The sequence below is a fragment of a genome, unplaced genomic scaffold, assembly GCF_019419815.1.
Source record: "Pyrus x bretschneideri cultivar Hongxiangsu unplaced genomic scaffold, Pyrus_bretschneideri_v1 Contig14, whole genome shotgun sequence".
In the NCBI taxonomy this organism is placed as follows: domain Eukaryota; kingdom Viridiplantae; phylum Streptophyta; class Magnoliopsida; order Rosales; family Rosaceae; genus Pyrus; species Pyrus x bretschneideri.
Window position 1 is genome coordinate 3,386,536 of NW_025999435.1, and position 20,794 is coordinate 3,407,329.

The 20,794-nt window shown below is 35.6% G+C and overlaps 2 protein-coding genes and 1 pseudogene across 2 annotated transcripts; 2 read left to right on the forward strand and 1 right to left on the reverse strand.

Annotated features, from left to right (window-relative positions):
- Positions 1-284: 284 nt before the first annotated feature.
- Positions 285-5,297, reverse strand: LOC103936242 (endonuclease III homolog 1, chloroplastic). Its single transcript, XM_048579811.1, has 10 exons — positions 5,100-5,297; positions 4,846-4,958; positions 3,572-3,635; positions 2,959-3,086; positions 2,566-2,632; positions 1,930-2,021; positions 1,607-1,744; positions 1,428-1,532; positions 1,174-1,257; positions 285-715 (listed from the first exon to the last, which is right to left on the reverse strand). Exons 1-10 carry the CDS (start codon positions 5,278-5,280, stop codon positions 572-574), a joined length of 1,116 nt encoding a protein of 371 aa, XP_048435768.1. The 5' UTR covers positions 5,281-5,297; the 3' UTR covers positions 285-571.
- A 610-nt stretch (positions 5,298-5,907) lies between these two features.
- Positions 5,908-7,295, forward strand: LOC103936264 (annotated as a pseudogene).
- Positions 7,296-9,765: 2,470 nt separating this feature from the next.
- LOC103953661 lies at positions 9,766-20,271 on the forward strand. The gene is made up of 11 exons (XM_048579812.1): positions 9,766-9,982; positions 11,120-11,310; positions 11,913-12,438; positions 13,252-13,402; positions 13,486-13,596; positions 14,663-15,272; positions 16,070-16,297; positions 17,029-17,098; positions 17,988-18,157; positions 19,282-19,348; positions 19,808-20,271. Exons 2-11 carry the CDS (start codon positions 11,173-11,175, stop codon positions 19,951-19,953), a joined length of 2,217 nt encoding a protein of 738 aa, XP_048435769.1. The 5' UTR covers positions 9,766-9,982; positions 11,120-11,172; the 3' UTR covers positions 19,954-20,271.
- Positions 20,272-20,794: the final 523 nt, after the last annotated feature.

Consider the following 20,794-nt stretch of genomic DNA (forward strand, 5'->3'; position numbering starts at 1 on the left):
GACCCATTAAAATAAAAGTGTCTGGGACTTTGGTGTTCAATACAAATTTTAATTTGATTTTGGTTGCGTCTAAAATTTGGTACTAGATTCCTACATACCCTTAGCGAGATCAAATCAACGTAGTTTAGAAATGGTTTTTCGAAGTGGTTTTGTTTTGGGGGTGCAGTTGTATCTCAAATTTTGCACCAGATTGCCTGCATACCCTCTTTGTGAGGGATCAAACGACATGTAGTTCCGAAAATGATTTTGGATAAATATAAAATTTGGTTCGAACATTCGTCATATGGAAATGATAAAAACTTTGACCTTAGATTTGAGTCATACAAATGGTCCGAAAGTTCTTCCACAAACATACTTCCAGTTGACACCCTTCCCTCGTTTACACTCCCCTTCCAACAAAATGCAAAGGAATTAATCGCTCTCCGAACAATACAACTTACCTATAATTTGGGGTGAAAAGACACAACTTCACCTTGGCTATCCAAGCATCCATGAGATTCATCAGGATTGAGACACGTACAAAACGCAGACAGATGCAAAAATGATCTGTTTCCCCTCTGAGATTCAATTGTCAAAGCTTCTTGTTCGAACCAGACTTCTTTGACTTGGATGACGGACTTGAAGCCTCTTTGAATGCAGATGGGCAAAACTCGCTCACACTGCAGAATCCACAACGAGGTCTGAGGGGAGTGCAAATTGTCTGTCCAAATCCTACCTGTTCATATATATAGAAGAAATGCATTATCTTTTTGAAGAAGAAACAAATTTTTATTGCAAAGAAACAATAAAATGCAAGAGCGGACCGGAAGTCTGCAAAAGCACAAACAAAACAGGATAAATAGCAACATCACCCTGACACTCAGAAACTACAAAAGCAATAACTTCAAATCAAAGACTCAAAAATTATCCCTTCTTAACCCATTTCTAGTAGATGGTGTGATTATGGGTTATGAGAAGGGTTACCCAAGTTAAGTAACTTAACCTTTGGATGGATTCTTATAGCATATTAAAAATATAAATGTCAATATGCAACGAGTTCACCAAATGCAAACACATGTTCGCACTATGAGTACAAGCTTGTGTCAGCGTGTGTCTACACTTGTATTATGTGCAAGTAATTTGTAAAAGTTATTTCGACATATCAGTGGTATTAGCGTAGTGAGCCATGCATACCAAAAGAGGGTTTATGGGGTCCCATTCTTCCTTCGGAAGCCACAATTGCAATGCCTCTCTCGTTTGCTCAGGAGTTGAAGTTTTCTAGCAAAGCGAATGAAGATTATCCATTAATTCCATATTATCGTAGTTGATACTTCAGTAACTCAATACAGTATGAATTTTTTCGGAAAATTTGTTTATGAGAATGAAATAAAGTTGAGAGCCGACTTTAGTACACCATATGTGGTGCTATCACAATAGATGCATTGTACCTGTTTTTTTCCTGGCCGTGACACCCACCCAAGCCTATTGCAAATGCGGTGCACATGAGTATCCACACAAATACCTTGAACATCGTTCCAACCAACATTCATAACCTAAGCACAACAAAACAGAAAACCTTAAGAACCTAAGATGACGTGCTAATTTAAATAAGTGAACGCAGCCCTACCAAATGAGCCATCTTAGGACCTATTCCTGGAAGTGAGAGTAGCTCCTCCAACGAGCTAGGTATATCTCCATCATACTTCGTGAGACAAATGCTTGCAACTTTCTTTAAGTTACTAGCCTTTCTTGTATAAAATCCAACCTACATATACAGAATTTAAAAGCTATGGTTGAAAATTCAAAAAGTTGTTAAGCAAATTGAAAGAACTACAAATATAACTTTACATAGGTATTAATTATTTGGGTTTACCCCCAATATTGGACTAATTCTTGCCAAAGAGAAGGTTTTTACACCATTTTTTTAAGTGGGAATAGAAAAGAACATACCGGGTAAATCAAGCTTTTAATGGTTGCTTCATCAGCTTTATCAATGGAATCAGCAGAGAGCAGATCATTTTGAAGTAAACGCTGAATTGCTCCTGCAATCCAAAAAGACTATTCAGTGGAAGAAAAAAAAACTTTAAGTAACATGCAGAATAACCGAGAAGACTTTACAGATTGGAAGATAAGGAACATGCACACTTTTGGGACCAATAGATTACAAAGTTGTATAACATCTAGATTCTTCTAAGTTATGCTTACTACATCCAGTAGCTATCAGCCAACTTTGTCATGTAAGAGTGAAAGACGGAAAAGCTTTCCAGACTGTTTAGTAGGGCAAGTGACAGAGTGAAAACAAACAATGGTAGAAATAAGATATCAGTTTCTTTTTCTCATTGATTCCATTTAACAAGAATGTGACTCCTTTCACCTTTGACCATGTTTCCAGCCAACGTCTCACCAGAGTTCATTTGAACTATCTTCCTAACTAGTTACTTTTTAGGTATTTATCCATCAATGTGGGTAGGTGGGGTAGTGGGGGTCTGTGTAATACAGCTATGTATGGTGGACCGGATATCATGCTCACTACTTCAAATAACCTTCAAGCTTGACAAAATGATTACCTGGCTAGCACAAACTTACCATGGTTAACATGATCCTTTGTTTGGCTTGACAAGAGAGAGGACACCAAGACAGCAAATCTTCGTTCCTGATTTTATTTTGGTTTTCACAGCATGACATATATTCATGGAATAACAATCAAAAGGCATTTTATCATGTAGCAAAAGTTTGAAATATTCACAATTAGGAATTGAAAAAGGTGAAGCTATAGTTCTGGACGTTTCTAGATGTTAGGATCATGGTTATCAAGGAGTTCCTATATGATTGCCTTTAATAAATTATTTGAAGCCGTAATATAACCATGATCCAGAAAGAAAGAGTTCAATCTAGTAAGATTCCAATTTAAAATCTTCAAAACTCTATCCAACCCATTTTCATTCTACCTTGCAGTTACAGAAATGAGGAGACTGATACCTTGGGAGGAAGAGAACTTCCAGCTTTCTCGCAACCCATACTGTCTACTGGTGCATCTTCAGAAGACCTCATTTTGCGAATCCCATCAAGGACTTTCTCCCAGTTAGAAGGTGGTTTACCTGTGTCAACTGAAATGAAAATTTTAAAGCTTACGATATATTTTGACAATAAACCTATTGGGGCATCCTGACAATTTGTGATGAGAATCATTATAATTTATAAGGGTAAACTTATTGGTGGCATCAATCTAAACTCTAGCGACACTATTTTGTTAGTTATATATATTCATTTTCACACTTCATCAAGATAAGTCTTGTCTTAGCCCAAACAAAAGAAGAAATGAAATGGTCAAGAAAGAAAATAGCACCCTGCGATAAGCACAACACTCAATGTATCATTTTAAAATGATAAATGCATGAGTGCTCGCAAAGCAATAACATTTTATAGCTACGGAACAAATTCAAATTGCAAACGATTTCTCTAATAATGTATTCACTGGAACAGAATGTACTTCATAGTTCATAACTTTCTTCAATTTGACATCTGCAAGCAAGAGCTCATTTCACCAGGAAGCCGAAAACATCTAATCATGTGTTGTCAAAGATATACTTACTTGAATTGGTAGATGTATTCACTTTTTTGTATGCGAATTCTTCAATATCAGGTAGGACAGCCAGCTGCAGGGAAGGAACTGATCATAATACATATACATACAACAGTTCCTCTACAAGATTTTACGAATATGAATGGTTGAGCTTCAAGTTTGCATACATTCCTGATGCAATAAATGCTACTCAACCTTCAGCAGTTGGGTATGGCTTTCGTTGAGTTGCGCATCAGTTTTTGGAAGTAAGAAATGGGAGCTATGTTTTTAAAGTCCAACTAGACGCAAGATGTAACCATTACCCAGTAACATGGGTATTAATTCACATACTATTTTTCATAATAGCTCGATTACTTTCACTGCTCAATGTGACAAAAGGTAATAATTCAGTGTATCCTAGCATTCAAAGTTAACCTTGCTAATATAAAGTGAGGCTTCCTTTTTGGGATCTGAATACCAGACAAAACAAAATGTTGCTATTTGCAAATGATATGAACCCTTCTGTAAACGAAGAAAGCGGGAGAAAATGAGGGAAAGAACCTGCAGAGGGGAATGTATTTATTCATGTAACTGCTAGTTCCATGTGGTCTTACTGAATTCAGCATGAAAGATTTGGTACGAAGGTTAGAGACTCAAGTAACAAATAAATTACACAAATAATTAAGGGCTTGTTTGGAACTGCTTTTAAAATGATTGAACGTGCTTTAGAGAAAGTGTTTTTAAGTTTCAGAAGCACTTAAATTGCTTCCTGCAAAAGAAGCACCAGTTATGTTTTTCCTGCATGAAGCAATAAAGTGTTTTTCCAGGATTCATTTCCATTTTACTAAGGGCATTTTCACCAAAAGCACTTTCAGCCTTTTAAAAGAACTTCCAAACAAGCCCAAATTTCTTTCTAAAATGAACTTGTGATTGTAGTACATAAAACTGGTTGGCTCTTGAAATGAAAAAAGGGCGAAATAAATAAATCGAATGAAGTTCAAACCAGAGTACCAATTGAAAATGGACTTGCAGATACTTAGAAGTTGGAATTCAAAAGTAACCACATCCAAACACAAGAAATGCACTTAAAATATTAAAATTTGAAAATGTACATCCCAAAAATACCAACTTTTCCAGTTTTGAATATACACCTGAACAATTACGAACACAAAATCTAGCTCAAATTGCAGAAAAAAAATTATATCAAAGCTGAAACAACTCCAAATGATAAATTCATCAATTAGAGAACAATTAAGGGAAAAATAAAAACCCCATATTTCGAATTACTGAAATTAAATTCTCACTTTCTGGGCAATGGGTTTTGCTTCAAGCTGTAACTTTTGAACTTCTTCTGTCCTTTTCACTCTCTTTCTCCTCGAAAAAACACGAAGCTCTGCTGCTGAACCATTTTCAGAGCCTGAAATTTCCAAAACAAAAATCCAACATTAGAACAAAAACATATGAAATTGGAATAAGCATTGCATTATTATGGTAGTAATAATAAAAAAAGATTAATCAAAGTAATGGAGGAGGGCAGAGAGAGAGTTTGAGGAGTGACCTGGGTTTGGGTCTGGGTCGGAAGTGGGTATCTCTGTTTTGGATTGAATGGGTTTGACAGAGAATCTCGTTTTGGACATTCTGTTGAATTGGATTCCACCGGTTGCAAAGCCGAGGGTGAAGGGGCTTCTCACACGGACATGTAGCATTTTTTTAACTTGGTAAAGTGGGAGGACACACATCCCATGTAGGAAAATCCTAGGTAACTTAATAAAAAATGAGAACCGCTATTTATTTGATCCGCTGGTTCAACGTTAAGAAGGGTGTGACAAGTAAAATGAGCCTTATCCTTTAATATAATATTTTATTTTAAACTATTGATTATTGATTAAGTTCAATGAATGAGCTTGATTGTTAGATAATGAAAAAAATTATGATTATCTTAGACTATTGATTAAGTTCAAGAAATTATCTTAACCGTAAACGTTAAAGATCATCTTAGACCATACATTAAGTTCAGGGAATTATCTTGTACTATTTTATTTTTATTTTTTTTTTCAAACGAGATATGTATTATATGCATGGCATCCTGCATTCGTTTTTTTTTTTTTTTTTTTCCATCAACTTCACCGGTTCTTCTTGATAGCGTGTTCTTCATCTTCAAATCGAGTTCCCACCTTTGACGCCAACTTCTCAATATTTCATTGTGCGTTTTGCGCTTCCTTGTCTCCATAACTATGCTCTTTTGATCATCTTTGTCTTCACAAATCGAGTTCCCAACTATTTCTGCCATCTCGTTTAGGGCTTGTCCATTTGAAGGTCATTCGCCGTAATTTTGTTTTGCAACATCGAAGAATACTCTAACGACGATGATTTTGGTTACAGTAGAGAGTATAACAATGATGATGCATCGTACAATGAAGACTACAATGATGAATGATGGTTTTGGAGATTTTGACAAAGGCTTGTACAATCATGATAGTATAGATTACGACAGATATCTTAACAAAAGGAAACCTTTTTTCAACTTGGATGATTATGTGTAGAGTTTTCTTATTTTACATGGTCTTGTTGTTAATATATTTGCCTTGAAATAATGCAGCTGCTCGTGCTTGGTTGTGGGCTTAAGTATCCCTCATGATAATTTTTTGTTAGTTTTCCAATTAAATTTCTTTTTTTATATGTTTTACCACATATATATGATTTCTAGCTTGATTTTGGTTTGAACTGAATAGGTTGGAGCCCCTGTTCATGTTGGTTTGGTTGCTCCAATTGACCTCGACCCATCTCAGACCTCGTTCTTCCAGGTGTGTGATAATATCCGTTCACGTACGGTAGATGCACATTTCACCACTTTCACGGCAGATGCATATGTCACATTTTACAGGAGTTCTGACTCGGCACGTCTCACATTTCAGGTGCTCAACATCCCACTAAGATTAACAAGGGCACCGTCGAAATCATTACCCCTGTCGAACTTATCAAGAAGGGTGACTTGGTGAGCTCTTCTGAGGCAGCCCTCCTCGCACAAGCCATTCTCATACGGTCTTGTCGTCCAGACTGTGTATGACAGTGGTTTCCGTCTTCAGCCGAGAGGTGCTTGATCTGACTGAGGATGACATGATGGAGAAGTTTGCTTCTTATGTCCCGCTCCATGGTCACTTCACTGGCTTTGGCCGTCTCATACCCCACCCTTGCAGCTACGTACATGTTCCTCCATGCTTACAAGAACGTATTGGCAGTGTCTGTTGCAACCGAGTATAACCTCCCACAAGCGGAGAAGTCAAGGAGTATCTCAAGGTACTGTGCTAGCCCCTGTTGCAGCTGCTGCTTCCGGAGGTGGTCCGGCTGCTGCTAAGGAAGAAGAGAAGAAGCCTGAGCTTGTGGATATGGAAGTTACATTTGCGCGGTGTAGGTTCTTGCCGGGCACAACTATGTTTTTTATGCTGTTAACGTTGGATATAAGTTTTTGGTAGGGTGGATATTTTCTAATTGGCTTAATTGTAGCAATGGCCTTTAAAAGTTACCAATAGTTTATTTTTGTTTCTGAACTCTTATATTAGTTTTTTTTAGTTCTCGAACTTAACAATGTATTGAATTATTAGCCATTTCACTAATATTTTTTCGTTAAATTTAGGGGTATTTTAAGAACTTTCAATTTTTTGTTAATAATGTGCAACACATTGTAAAGTTCAGGGATGATTCATACTCATCCCAATTCCCTATTAGTAAAAAGTACTCTTTATTATTATTATTTTTATGCAATGATATTTTTTATTAATACAGAATTTGTTATTTTTAAACTCTCAATCATAGAAATTGGAAAATGACATATATTTACATGGAATTTAACTTATGAATTGGAGGTCCCAAATTACAAGTCTTTTTCTTTAACGCGAAAATTCTAAATTTATATATATGTTTATGAATCCAAACAAGAGAATTAGTGCATATTAATTTATAAATTTTGACTTTTATTGAAATTTCAAGTTTATTTCCCTCATCCAAACATAGTGTAAGATTACATTTGGTATGTGGAAAGAGAGCTTGAGAATGAGAAATTCACATGCTTTGTAAGTTTGTACTTGAGAAATGATTTTCTGGCCTATAATATAAAGCCTTCTAACTTCCTTGGTATTCACTTTTATGACAAGTATGCCCTCATTGATAAGTGAAAATATCCATTATAACCCAAATGCAGCTTAAGGGGTGGGAAAATAAATTAGTATTGAAGTTGCTATTTACAATTAAGATCTCTCACCTACAATTAAAGAGGAATAACACTGGATCGTAGTTGTTAAAGTTGAGCAGTTTAAAGCCCAAACAGTGGGCCCGACCAAGGAAAGAACCCAAGAAGCCCAACAAGAGAACGCAAAGCCAACTCCATTGGGCAATAGCCATGTGGATTGGCAACAAAACCTATCCAATTGCCTCCTAAAGTGAAGCCAGCCCATTCGGGCAATTGGGCTGAGGGGGAGCTCGTGGGAGAAGTCAGGTGCAAGTCCAAGGGCCGAGTGTTGGAGGGGGAAGTGATGCAAGGCTAACGTCAGCCACGTTATAAAAAATTTTGCGTCAGGTACATGCCCAACACGCGTGTGGGGGCGCATCTCCAACAACATTTTAGACAATGGGGCTCGCGTGGTAGCCCACTCAGTAGTCGTTGCTTAGAGCAATGTGGCTTGTTGTACGTCGTTGGATTTTCAACAACTTTTTTTTCTGGACCGTCGGAATTTCAACGATAAAAAAATAAAAAAAAATAAAAAAAAAGCAAACCTCTCCCAATGGCTAAATGACGTGGCACATCCAGATCAATGGTCCACATTTTTCGGCGCTAAATTTTATTTTTAAAAAAAAGAAAAAGTCAAATATGCTACATTTAGGCCACATGTCATGATTTGGACTGTTGGATTTCAATTTTTTTTTGTAATCCAATGGTCCAGATTAATTAAGTTAATAAAAAAATAAAAAATTCAAAATCCTAAAAAAAATTCAAAAAAAAAAAAATATCTTACCATTATCTTCCACCTTACACCACATTTCCATATTTTCAAATACTTTTAATCACATTCCAATCTTTCTCTCAAAGTTTTCATATACTTTTATTTGCAACAAAAAATGGCTAATGATGCAAGTTCGAATTGGTCAATGATTGAATTCAAGCTACTCATCGATTTCCCACAAGATCCTTGAAGAAGATATTGTAAAAACTCAAGATTTATAAACTATGAAGCATGATAGAGATTTTAAGAGATTTTGGTTTTGGTGTCTGATTTCTTAGGGTGGAGAAAAAAAAGAAAGAATTAGGTTGTAGATAATACCATGTGGCATGTCGTGATTCGCTAAAAATCTTATTGAAATATATCCTCAATGATTCTAAACCGATAGTGACACGTGGCATGAAAATCTTATCGAAAATCTATCGTCAACGATCCTAAACAGGTAACGATCCGTGGAGCGATGGAATTGGATAAAAATCTTATCGAAATCTATCACCAAAAATCATATCCGAAATTACATATAAAATTATTATTTTTTATTTTATAAAATAAAAAATACTAATATTTTAATACGAATTGCATAGGCTATTCAATTTAGGGGCGGCGATGCAATAAACAATTACTATTCATTAAAGGCAATTACTATTCATTTGAGTTGATTGAATTGCCTATAGCCATTGAGAGCCTTTACACACTGGAACTGCTCTAAGGCCTGAGGGGCCTAAAAAAAAACATGCCCGAGCGCAATGGCTGACTGTTCTTAAATGTAGCCAACCAAGGAGCCCATTTATTACTTTAATTTGTTAACTTGTAAGTTTTGAGTGATAACAGTTTATCAACCAAGGAGCACGAGTGTTTATTACTACATGGGAAAAAGTTGCTTAAATCAATAGGACATAAATTGCAAATGGTGCATTGATGCGATGGTTAGAACATTGTTTGTAGTAATGTAATTAATTTGTGACAAACACTTATCACTAATGCAATCTATTGGTTTCAGGAGAAATTTTTAGTGTGTAGAATATATAGCACGGTACACAAATGTTACAATACAATTGGTTAAAAATTTATTTTTTCAAATATCTAATCAATGACATTATAATATTTGATGTAACAAATAGTATTTTTCGGTGTTTTCGGCATATAATTGAAAAATCATATTTTGTTATAATAATAAGACGACACGAGGAATGTAGAAGGTTAAAAGACAAGATCAAAGTACGAGAAGGAGAGTGACATTTCCCAAGAAGTATATAAACGTAAAACCCTCGCGATTCCCAAGGAAAAACTTACGCGGTCCCAAGAAAAAGGTAAAAAAAATTCACAATGTCGGCGGAGGAGGACTGATCTTTCATTTCTCCTCGGACATCGGCGCTGTCTTTGGTCCTCTGCAAATCTCGAGCTCACTTTTCAGACAACCTAAGTTACCTTCTTTACCTGCCAACTGGTAAAAACCCTTGTAAAAAGCTTATTTCTTTTTTACTTCTCAGCATTTTCCCTGTTTCTTTGGCCCCTTTGCACAGTGTAAGATGCACTTCTCGCATATATATACATAATGTATACGTATTTATCTGTATATATGTTGATCGGGTTTTTTTTTTTTTTATTTTTTTTTTGTCGTTTTGGTTAGTGGTATTTTTGGCCTGATCAGAATTTATCAAGATTTTGTTTTTTAACCTTCTCGTTTTATTCTTCTCTGTAGTTCATGTTAAAGAAAAAACTGTTTAATTTCGGGCCGTTTGATAGCCATTTGTTTTTAGCCTTTAGGGTTTAGACTAAAAGCCAAAATTTGAAAACTCGAAAGAGTAGCTTTCTTTGTTAGTTTTGAGAAACTAAACTAGTTACCAGACAAGTTTTCTGTTTTATGTTTTTTAAAAAATTAAAAAAAATTTGAAAACTGAAAATAAAATGGTTATCAAACGGCCCTTAGTCATTTTTACTTTTTCGGTATTTAAAGCTTTTATGCGAAGTTATATTAGTGTGTTTTGTAGTGTTTGCTATGGTTGTTCCTGTGAATTTTTAACATCTATAGGTTTTGGAGAAGCAATGTAGTACGAATTGTAGAGGTTGCTTGTGGGAAGAGATGAGACTCTATACTTAATACATGTATATAAGGGAGAAAAGGAGAAACTTTAATTTTTGGAGCTTTTATTGGAAATTCCTTGAGTATCCATGCCTGTTGCGTATGTGCAACTCGGTGCAGGTGGAGATTTCCAATGTAAACCTGACGTGTTCCGGTATAGCCGTGAATTTGATAACTTTGAAAGTTTCCTTTGGTCCCAAGGAATTATATGTATTTGGTATTCTGTTTGTTTTTCTGCCTGGCATTTTATGAGAAGACTGAGTTTATGATATATTTCTAGGTGGTGAGCTCATTAGTGGCATACATTTATCTCCAAAACAGATGTCATTTGTAAAACTGCATCTGTTAGTTTTCTGCATATATCTGCATTTCGGCAAAGTTTTATACTGCTTGGTTGTTAAATTTCTGTATCAATAATTATGCATGAGCATATACATAGAGGTGGAGATTCTTTCATAGAGCTTGTCTGTCACATGGTTTTATATTTTTCTGTTTTTTCAGAACACAGTTAAAAACCTAACGGCAAGTGGTGGTCGTAAAGATTTCTTCGAGCCATGGATGATATGAATGTATGTCCAACTGAGGAGGCCATTCAGGCTTTTTTGGAATACTTGGTTGACCCAATACTTTCACCTAAATCTTCTATGCGCGATACACCGTCGTTATCTCAACAAGAATCAGTTGCAAAACAGGTTTTGTTCTCACTTCATCTCATAACGCATGTTTGTTTAATTAATGAAACAATGTTATCTTTTATTTGTGTTAAAGTTTTGTTGATTAAAATATCCGTCTAGGATTCTTCTCATAGTTTGCCAGCTGCGTAAAGTTAATTTCTTGGACCTTTGTTTAGATGGTAGACTTTTTATCCACGGCTACATAACATTGTGTGACTCTTTCTTTAATACAGTCTCCATTTATTACTAAAGAAATGTCTTGGAAACTATAAGGGTTCATAAATGACAATATCCAAATAATTAAATGTGCTATATATGGTTTTTGATCATTTTGTATTCTACGGGCAATTTACTATTATTCAGTAAACGTATGCTTCTGTTATCATATTTGGTGGAGTAGATAATAGTTTAGATCATATTTGGATGGAAGCACATGAAAAGACTGGAGTCACCTTTAACTATTTAACGAATGAGTTGGTCTTGAGTTCTAGGAGCAGGGCATGTACAAGAATTTGGCCAAACATCAAATCTCCATACAAAGAATTGAGTAAATTGCATGTACCTGCAATTATAAAATCTTTTAAGAACTTACTTTGCCTCTGATAATGTTTTTCCCTTAGGTTCATGCCGTTGTGTTACTATACAACTACTACCACAGAAAGCAATGTCCGAAGCTAGAAGATTTGAATTTTGATTCCTTTTGCAAGTTGGTTTTGTTTCTGAAACCAGCCTTGATGGTTTATATGAAATTCATGCAAAGCCCCAACGACACTAAATTGGATGACCTGGAGAAACAACTTTCAGTGACGGAAAAAGCAATTGTGGATGCATGCAGTATGTCTCTAAGTTTAGATGCATTAAAGGATGTTCCAAACACAGAGGGATGGCCAATTTCCAAAGTTACAGTTCTTTTAGTTGACTCCAAGAAGGAGAACTGCTTTTTGCTATTCAATTCCATTACCCAGGGGGTTTGGTCAGTGATTGAAAAAGATTTAGATGTCTCAGTCCACAGTCCGGAAGATAAAGCGGTGGAAAAACATGTACACAAAAACAAAAGAGTTACTGGAAAACCTTCAAGAAGAGAATCAACAATTGATGAACCTACTCTCCGAAAACTTGCATATTCAGCAGTTAGTGAAGCTACAGGTATGCAAATTTCCTAAAATAGTACCCTAGTAAATGAGTGAACCTCAGGGAAGCCCTCTATCCTTCTGTATCCAATTGTTGAGGCAAACATTTACTGACCTGTGCAAAGAAAACATATAGAAAACAATAGGAGGTTGGATCTGAAGCAGCTGTTTTGTTTTGTTTTGTTTTTTTTTTTTTTTTTTTTTTTTTTTTTTTTTTTTTTTTTTTTTTTTTTAACTTTCTAAAGGATTAATCATCAGTACACAACTCCTATTGCAGAATCTAAAGGTGCATCAAGATTCTGATAAACTATTGTATATGATATATGATGCTTGACGTGATACATTTGAACCATCTATGCCCACTTCAATGAAATGAATCCAATTGTTTTTGAATAAGGATTCCCTATGCACCTTATCACAATAATGAAAAAAATTAATAGGGGTAACCACCATTAGATGTGGATCAACATTATATACAGTTGTGTTTTCCTTGCCTTAGCAATGCATACTTCTCATAACATTCTGTATAATATCATTTCAGAGTTTACTAGCTGTCACTGATACTCAGTGTTGCTAATTGTGTGGTCTTCTCTCCATCATTAATCTTTTGGTGCTGTTACTACAGCTCATCAAAACCAGTTGTGATGACAGCCTAGCTTGGTTATGCTTAGGGATTGTTGCTTCTAAAATGTATCAGTGGAGTATGGTTTCTATATAGAATTATGCTGAAACAACAACTAAGTATCCAGATCCTTGTTTTTAGGACCATTTCTTCCAATTGATTAACAGATTAGCTGACAAATATGATTTTTTTTTCAAAATGGAATAGGTATTAATCAATCTGATCTGCTGCTTTTGGAACGCCATTTTGTATTTTCTGTGAGTAGCAAAAAGGCGGCTGCTTGCTTCTTTATAATTCAGTGCACCAAAACTGTCAGTGAGGGTATTATTCCAGTTCCTATTAAAGATGTTATTGATAGGTATGGTTCTACAAACACCTTTCTTTATTTTGTATCCACTGTGGCCTTTTTAATGCTAACATGATGTCTTTTATAATGAGTAGTCTGCAGGGTCCTTTGGTCCAAAAGAGTTTCGGCAGCTGGGCAGTTACGCCAGTCGTTGAGTACTTCCATGTGCTTCCTTATGCTGGGACTTTGTTAGACTGGTATCCCAGGTGTGTATTTTATCTTCATATATTTCGTAGCTTTATTTATTTTTGATATATAATCAACTAGAAACACATTCAGCTGGGCATAGTAGTTTTTGTGTGTTTTTGATATTTTTTTCATTTGCATTCTGAACATTTAATTGAAGATTCAATGCTGAAACTACTTATAATCCTTGTACATTACATTTAATAATTAAGAATTTTTTTCTCATATGCTTTAAAGAAACATTCTTCAGAATAAAGTATATTTGGCTGTGGTTTACTTTCATCCAACTAATATGTTGGCTGATATTAATTGAAGCAGAAATCTTGAATAAAGATCAGACAAGAAATCTCGTAATTGATAGAGTTGATTCTAAAGAGTAAATGTAGATTTTAGGCTGTATATTCATAGCAGTGATATTTAACTTATTGTACTTGGTTTTATACTTGATTTAGATGGTTTGTATTGCTATATATGTCCTCCAATTTAGAGAATAACATAATCAAGAGGAATTACTCTGATTTCGAACAAAATATCAGTGTGTATTAGTATGAGACTTCGGGACACTAAGATGCATAGTTCATAATAATATTCTTCCTTGTATTCTTTTTTATATATGTACTTTTGAGGATTTACCCTTGCCCTACGCCATATACAAGGCAAATTATTAGGAATGCGGGTTTCGAAACAATTTTTTAGGTCTTAGTTACGCAGCCTTGACAAGGTACCACATAACTTAGGTACATAACTGACACACAACACAAACTAATGCAACCTGTTGGTATGGGATGCATTGGTACATTAATGTTAGCTTCCAGTCACTCTCACGTTTGGATTGTCTATTCCTAAGTTTGTGAACTTTTAGCCTCCTGTGTCCTTGTTTTGTAATTTTTTTTTTTTTTTTTGTTATAGGCATAGAAACAAGCAAACATTAGTGCTTATTTATTGGGTAACCTTACCCAAACACATGATGGCGATTAGTGATGAAACTGATGGCCATATGGACTTTTGTATTTGATTTAGAGATTACATAACATTATTTCTTCAAATTGTCCTTTATTTGCCTGATGTGTTTTTTCTCCCCTGTAGGAGAGAATTCTCGAATGGTTTGCGAGATTCAAGCCTAGGGGATGGAAATATAATTTTAAACAGCTGTGAAAGGATTGGAAGACCTAGCAAGCAAGAACTTCATGAAAGCCAGGACAAATCTCCCGTAAATGATGTCATGATAGAGAATCTTGAAGACAACACAAGTGTTTCTAAACCTAATCCCCAATCATTCAAGGAAAAAGATACAACTGGATGTTCCAAGAAGAGTTTGGTTGATGCTTTCAATGGGCCTCAGAAAATGGAGGCGGGTGACACTTTCATGGTCCCACCACAGAATGATCAAAGCTGCAAGAAGATTTCAAGCACCACTCAAGTTATCGATCACCATGTGGAGATTCTTGAAAATAAAACAATTAGATATAAACCTCAACCAAGGAAGCAGAAAGATACTGCTGGATGCTGCAAGACAAGTTTGGCTAATGCTCTCAATGAACCTCAGAAAGTTGTGATCGATGACCCTTCCATGGTCCCCTCACAGAATGGACAACACTGTAAGAACACTTCAAGCACCATTCAAGTTGTCAACCACCAAGGAAAGAGGACATCCTCTACCAAAAGTGAATTACATGGCTCAGCAAGTAATGCTAAGGTACGGTTGGAGTTCTTAACCCCCTTCAATTCCAGCATTGTTCAACATTTTTTCTTTTTACACCTTATAAGTTAACTACTTCCCAATGAGTTGTAGTATAGAGTCCTACTTAGAAAGAAATTTTAGTTTGATGTTAATGTTGTGGAGATATGGGACTTACTAGCTTGAGGTTCATAAATCTGAAAAGTTATTCCTTGCATTTTCTTTTGTTAAAAAAGAATTGGGACGTAGTACATTACCCTTCTATTATGTTAATTGTTATATTCCAAATCAAAAATCATCAAAAGACACTTCTCAACTCACTATCACTTTAGTTACTTGAAGTTAACTCTAAACCAGTGTTTTAAATATTATCAGAAAACAAACTAGTAAAAAGTGAATTTGAGGAGTACAAATTTGATTCATTTTGTTGGAAGGGTGTTATAACTTGCAAACTATAGACTGCAGAGTGTCCACATGATGACATTTTCATGAACTTAATATTCTTGGGTTCTATATATATTATAGTACTCAAATTGTTGTAAGGTTTATTATATAAAATAAAATCTTCAGTTTCATTTCCTTCGGCAGAAAGGGTTCACCTGTTTTTGTTAACCAACCTTTTACTTAGATTTAAAATATTTGATCAAAGAAAAAAGATTGCAAGATTTTAATGTACTTGAACACACTTCAATGTTTGATTGTCAAAGGAGTTATTGTTTCATCAGGACTGGAATCTTTAGAGTTTGTACCTAGTTACACTCCTTTGCTTTAAAGTTATTTCTGTATCATCGGATATACTGTTGTTGGGTGGGCAGGTTGAGGTGGTGAACTCGAAAACAGGGCCATTCATTACTGACTGCGGAGTTGAAAACCTTGTTTCTGGAAAGGAGATCTGTACCATTAACGCGTTTGATCAAAATGGCTTTGTCACCTGTCAATCTGGTTCTCAAGATCTTGAAAAACTACAGATTGCTATAGCTTCAAAAGGAAACATCTTGTCACAAACTGCATTGGGAGTTCTTATGAAAAGGAGGGATGATCTGGTAATAATTTTTTTTGTTCCATTCGTAGTCACTTTATCCTCTTGATCTATTAGGAGGAGTTCCTTCTAAATAATCATATACATACGCATATAACTCTCTGAAGTCAATTAGTTATCCATAGATTGTTGGGATGTGGGATGTGCATGTGAAGATTGTTGAACAAATTATTCCAACGTCCAGTGGACTTATGTCCTCTCTGATAAAGATTGTTGGCAGTAGCCTCAGCAGAAGTGCATTAGTGGTTTGGCACCACTGAAGTTACTACATTCCAGTCACATCTACCAAATATGAATGACATTTTGTTTGCATGAAATGATTTCTGCACTCCCTCTTTATCTGCTTTATACTACCCCTCCTGTTTCTAGCTACATGATTGAATAAATCAACAGTGAATCAGGGCACAAAAACAAGCGGGAAAGTCTAGGAAGACAAAAGGGGAGTGTGAAAATTATTTTCCTTTGTTTGAAATTTACTTCCTTCAAAGTTCAGTGTTGTACATCAGTTCCTCAATAAATTGATTTGGTCAAATATGTAAGAGGCTGACCCCACTTAGTGGGATAAGGCTTTGTTCTTGTTGTTAGTCAAATATACAAGAGACTTGCTTCGTGGACCTAGCAAATGTTGTCTTGCATTCCATTGGTCTTATGTTGTAGCATATTTGCTTTACTAGTTATACCTTGATCTAAAGTAAATCTTTTTTTCTATTTCGATTCATTTGCTTGTCCATGCAGTCTCTTCAGCAGCGCAAATTAGAGGATGAGATTGCTCAGTGTGATAAAAAAATCCAGACAATTTTATATGGTATTATCCTATTTTAAGTTTTTTTTAAGGGAATTGTTATTAGCACTCCAAAAATCCCGTTGTGTACTCCTCACAAGTGTATTTTAATTTCTAAATATAAAAAATTTAGAATGCACAATAAGATTTTTGGAATGCCAATAACAGTTCCCATTTTTAATTATTTTATTTATATGTTTATTCTTTCCCTCGCCCTTTCAGCCTGATCATTTCTTTCACTTTCTATTTTACACACTAAAATGTACTATTTTGTGTACGAGAAAGTCCAATCATTACAACTTAAATTTAATTTATTTTTTTTTTAATTTATGTTTGATGTCATTTTAATTTGTGATAGTGTACATACATTTTTGGCGACATTTGTGCATTGATGATGTAAAGAAATACCATAACACAATTAACTTCATCTGTGCATAACTTTCGTTAAAAACAAAATTTTAAAATCATGGCAGCTCATGGAACAACTACATATACCCAATATGTTAATTGCCTTGTTCCTCCTACTTATTAAACAGATAATTGAAGCTGATGCCAAAATAGTGAACTTTCAACTGGCCTCAAATTATGATATAGACATAATTTATAGACCACTTCAAAAAACATATCATCAAATTTAAAGTTGTTGGCACATAGTCCACGCCAATTAAGGAGTTTGCAAAAACCTTGTTTATAACCACTTAAAAAGTTTTATAAGTGTGTTCCTTGTTTGAACTTCAAGCTTAGCACACTTTGGGCCACATGATGAATCACTGTTGTCTATATTGATTGGTAAAGACAAGACTTGGAATTGCAAGGGCTGTAGCTTATTCCACCCACATCTTTAGAGGTAGGGCTCCTTTGCAGTGAGTGTAGCTGATCTATACTTGGGTTTTTGTTTTACTGACTACCATAGGTGGGGAAGATGACTTGGCTCTAAAGGTAGACTCCATAATAGAAGCTTGTAATGATGTATACGCAAGAAGTGAAAGGAACTGTAGACTGCATGAAGATCAATGCTCTCCTCAAAATGTGAAGAGGAAGAGGTTGTCAGAGGCTATTCTCAGCGTGAAAAATCCATGCCAGGCAAGTTCTGCTGTTGGATTCTATTTTCTTTCACATTGCATATGTCATTGGAGACTTGAGACTTATAGGTTCTTCATTATATGCATTCCATTTTAATCCTATGAGAGAAATCTACAGGGGTTTTTTTTTTCGTCCGATAAACAAATTCTGAGTTCTGACCATAAGGACAAACTGAACAAACAAATTTTGAGCTGTTTCGAACTCAAATGAAGTATATGATGTTTTGCGAGTTATTTGTTGGGTGTTTTACCATTCATGTAGTTATTCATTGATACTTTTTGTGCTTTGTGGAGGGAGAAAGGAAAAACTTTTGCATGACTTTGAAGTTTTCGAAATTTTTTAGGTTGTCTGACTCTGGTTACAAAGCAAGAGCAGAATCCTTTTATTGTTCCTAGAATATCTTGAGTGGGTAGTGGTTATTTTTTTCTTTTGCGTTTTGCTTGTTCACTGGTGCGTCCCTTCCTGATGCATCACTTCCTTGGTTGTTTGGTGTTGGTTTGAAGTTCTGAAGGTTTTCGGTTTAGTTGATGTGGCAAAAATCTGTTTTAGTTTCCTGTTTCTGAGAAGTGAAAATTCCACACAAGGTTGATTGTAGCTTGTGAAACTCAGCGTTTAAAAGAGTTTGTTGTCAGTAACTTTCTTCCCACGAGGCATGAGAAGGGATGACCTTTTAGATTTTATGGCTTCCTTCCTACCTATGTCTGTTACCTCAAGTCTTCGTCAGTGTGAAGCATGTCAGTTAGTCAAACATCATGGTGTTTCTTTTTTTGTCTAGTTATCCATACTGATTTTTGGTGTTGATCTCGAGATAAAAGCATGTTGGGCATTTAGTTTTTCTTTATTATCACCTTTTTGTTATTGTTCCAGAATGGCCGAGTATGTAGTCTGTATTTGAACTGTTGTGTTGCTATTATTTTTGCTTTTATGAATTCTTTGAGCATTGGAACTGCTGTGGAATTCAACTTATAAACCACCAATGAGCTCTGCACTGTCTGCTTTGGCATTTTGTCCTAGTTGATTTCCAATGTAGGGGTCTATAGCGCTTCGATGAAATCTTCACTCAATAGTATCTTACACATGTTATTTCCTGCACCCTCTTACACATACTACCACCTACCTGGCAGGAATTGGATGGTGCTTGTTATGACAACAATTGGATATTACCAACTTATCGTGTATCTCCATCAGACGGTAAGATCATTTTCATTTAAACCGATTTTAAACAGGGTGATTTTCCTATATGAAAACAAGGATGACTTTTTATGTTTGCTCACCACTGATCCAGTAGTTGTACCTGCACTTTGTGTTACAAGGAACTTTTGCTTACTATATAATGAGTGATTGAGTTTTCCGTTTAGATATATTTTAGCAATGTACTGAAATCCCAAAACATAAAGATTCAAACATTAAAAGTTGGCGGGTCTTCCTTTCGGCTGTTTCAACCTGTGTAAAGCTGTTGATTTGACTAGAACTTGCATAAGTTCGAAAAACTGATTATTCTGATTTCTGCAGACACTGTTAATTCTGTGTTTTTGAAATTTTCTTGTTGATTTACCTTATGCCTAGAAGATCCTCACAAGAATTGTGCATTAGAAGATTGATTTACTGCTATGCAGAGTTAAAAACTAATGTTTTAATTGCGTTTGAAAGGTGGATTCCAAGCTGATGTTACAGTAAAAGGGATGGATTTCGAGTGTTCAAGTGTGGGTGGCCTGTGTTCAAATCCTCGTGAGGCAAGAGAATCGGCTGCAGCACAAGTTTTGGCAAAATTGCGAAGTACGGCAGGGCAGGCATAGAATTTCCAAGGTTCTTCGTTGACAAGATAGGAAGTGCATTGCATTTGCACTCACCATAACTTCTAGTAGGTTTTTGTTGTGCTTCAGTGAAGTTTGGATCGGAGCAGTAGATTGTTTAACGTCGTTGTTTGACTATTGAAAATTTGCTTAGCCTCTGATCTGTGTCGTGTGGATTGTTTAACGTCATAGTTTGAATCGGAGCAGTGGATTGGTTTGAGGTTTCCTAAACCTTCCGATGGAAAATTATCGAAAACCTTAACAAACTTGATGTTACTCGACTTTTGAGATTTATGTCAAACAAGTCCATTGTCTCGTGTTTGACGTCAATTCAATGTTAAGTCGGATGTTAGTGTTAACTGCAGAAAGACTGGACTAACAAGTCGAGAGGCATTGCTTAGAAACCTCCAACAAGAGTTGACAGGGAAGAGATAAGTTCCTGTACTTGAAGACGTTTGGAACGAAGATGACACATTATGGAAATAATTTACGAGTTGTTTGTCAAAACTCAATTTTGCATCTGGATAGTGTCATAATTGTCAATACTCGTAGTGCCAATGTTGCATCAATCACGGGAACTCTTCCGAGGTTTGTTTTGGCAAATCTATATAGAAATTATTACGTTCCGACAGAATTTGGAAGTTTGATGCAATTTTCACCACCATTTTCACCTCTTACACGCCCTTGTTAATTACTGGTCATTGATATCTTTCAATTCATTCAATCTAACAACGTCACTGCTTCGATAAACAAGTTTGTGACCACGATCATTACTCGCAGGGTGGCGATCGAATCTCGCGTTCCAATTGGGGTCGAGCATGGACATCAATAAGACGTAAATATT

Coding starts and splice junctions, on each gene's coding strand:
- LOC103936242 (XM_048579811.1), bottom strand. CDS start 5,280: ATGTGTGTCCTCCCACTTTACCAAGTTAAAAAAATGCTACATGTCCGT. Junction 1,745..1,929: donor TTAAAAGCTTGATTTACCCG/GTATGTTCTTTT, acceptor CTGTATATGTAG/GTTGGATTTTATACAAGAAA. Junction 1,258..1,427: donor CACGGCCAGGAAAAAAACAG/GTACAATGCATC, acceptor TCGCTTTGCTAG/AAAACTTCAACTCCTGAGCA.
- LOC103953661 (XM_048579812.1), top strand. CDS start 11,173: ATGGATGATATGAATGTATGTCCAACTGAGGAGGCCATTCAGGCTTTT. Junction 16,298..17,028: donor TGAAAAGGAGGGATGATCTG/GTAATAATTTTT, acceptor TTGTCCATGCAG/TCTCTTCAGCAGCGCAAATT. Junction 18,158..19,281: donor GCGTGAAAAATCCATGCCAG/GCAAGTTCTGCT, acceptor CCTACCTGGCAG/GAATTGGATGGTGCTTGTTA.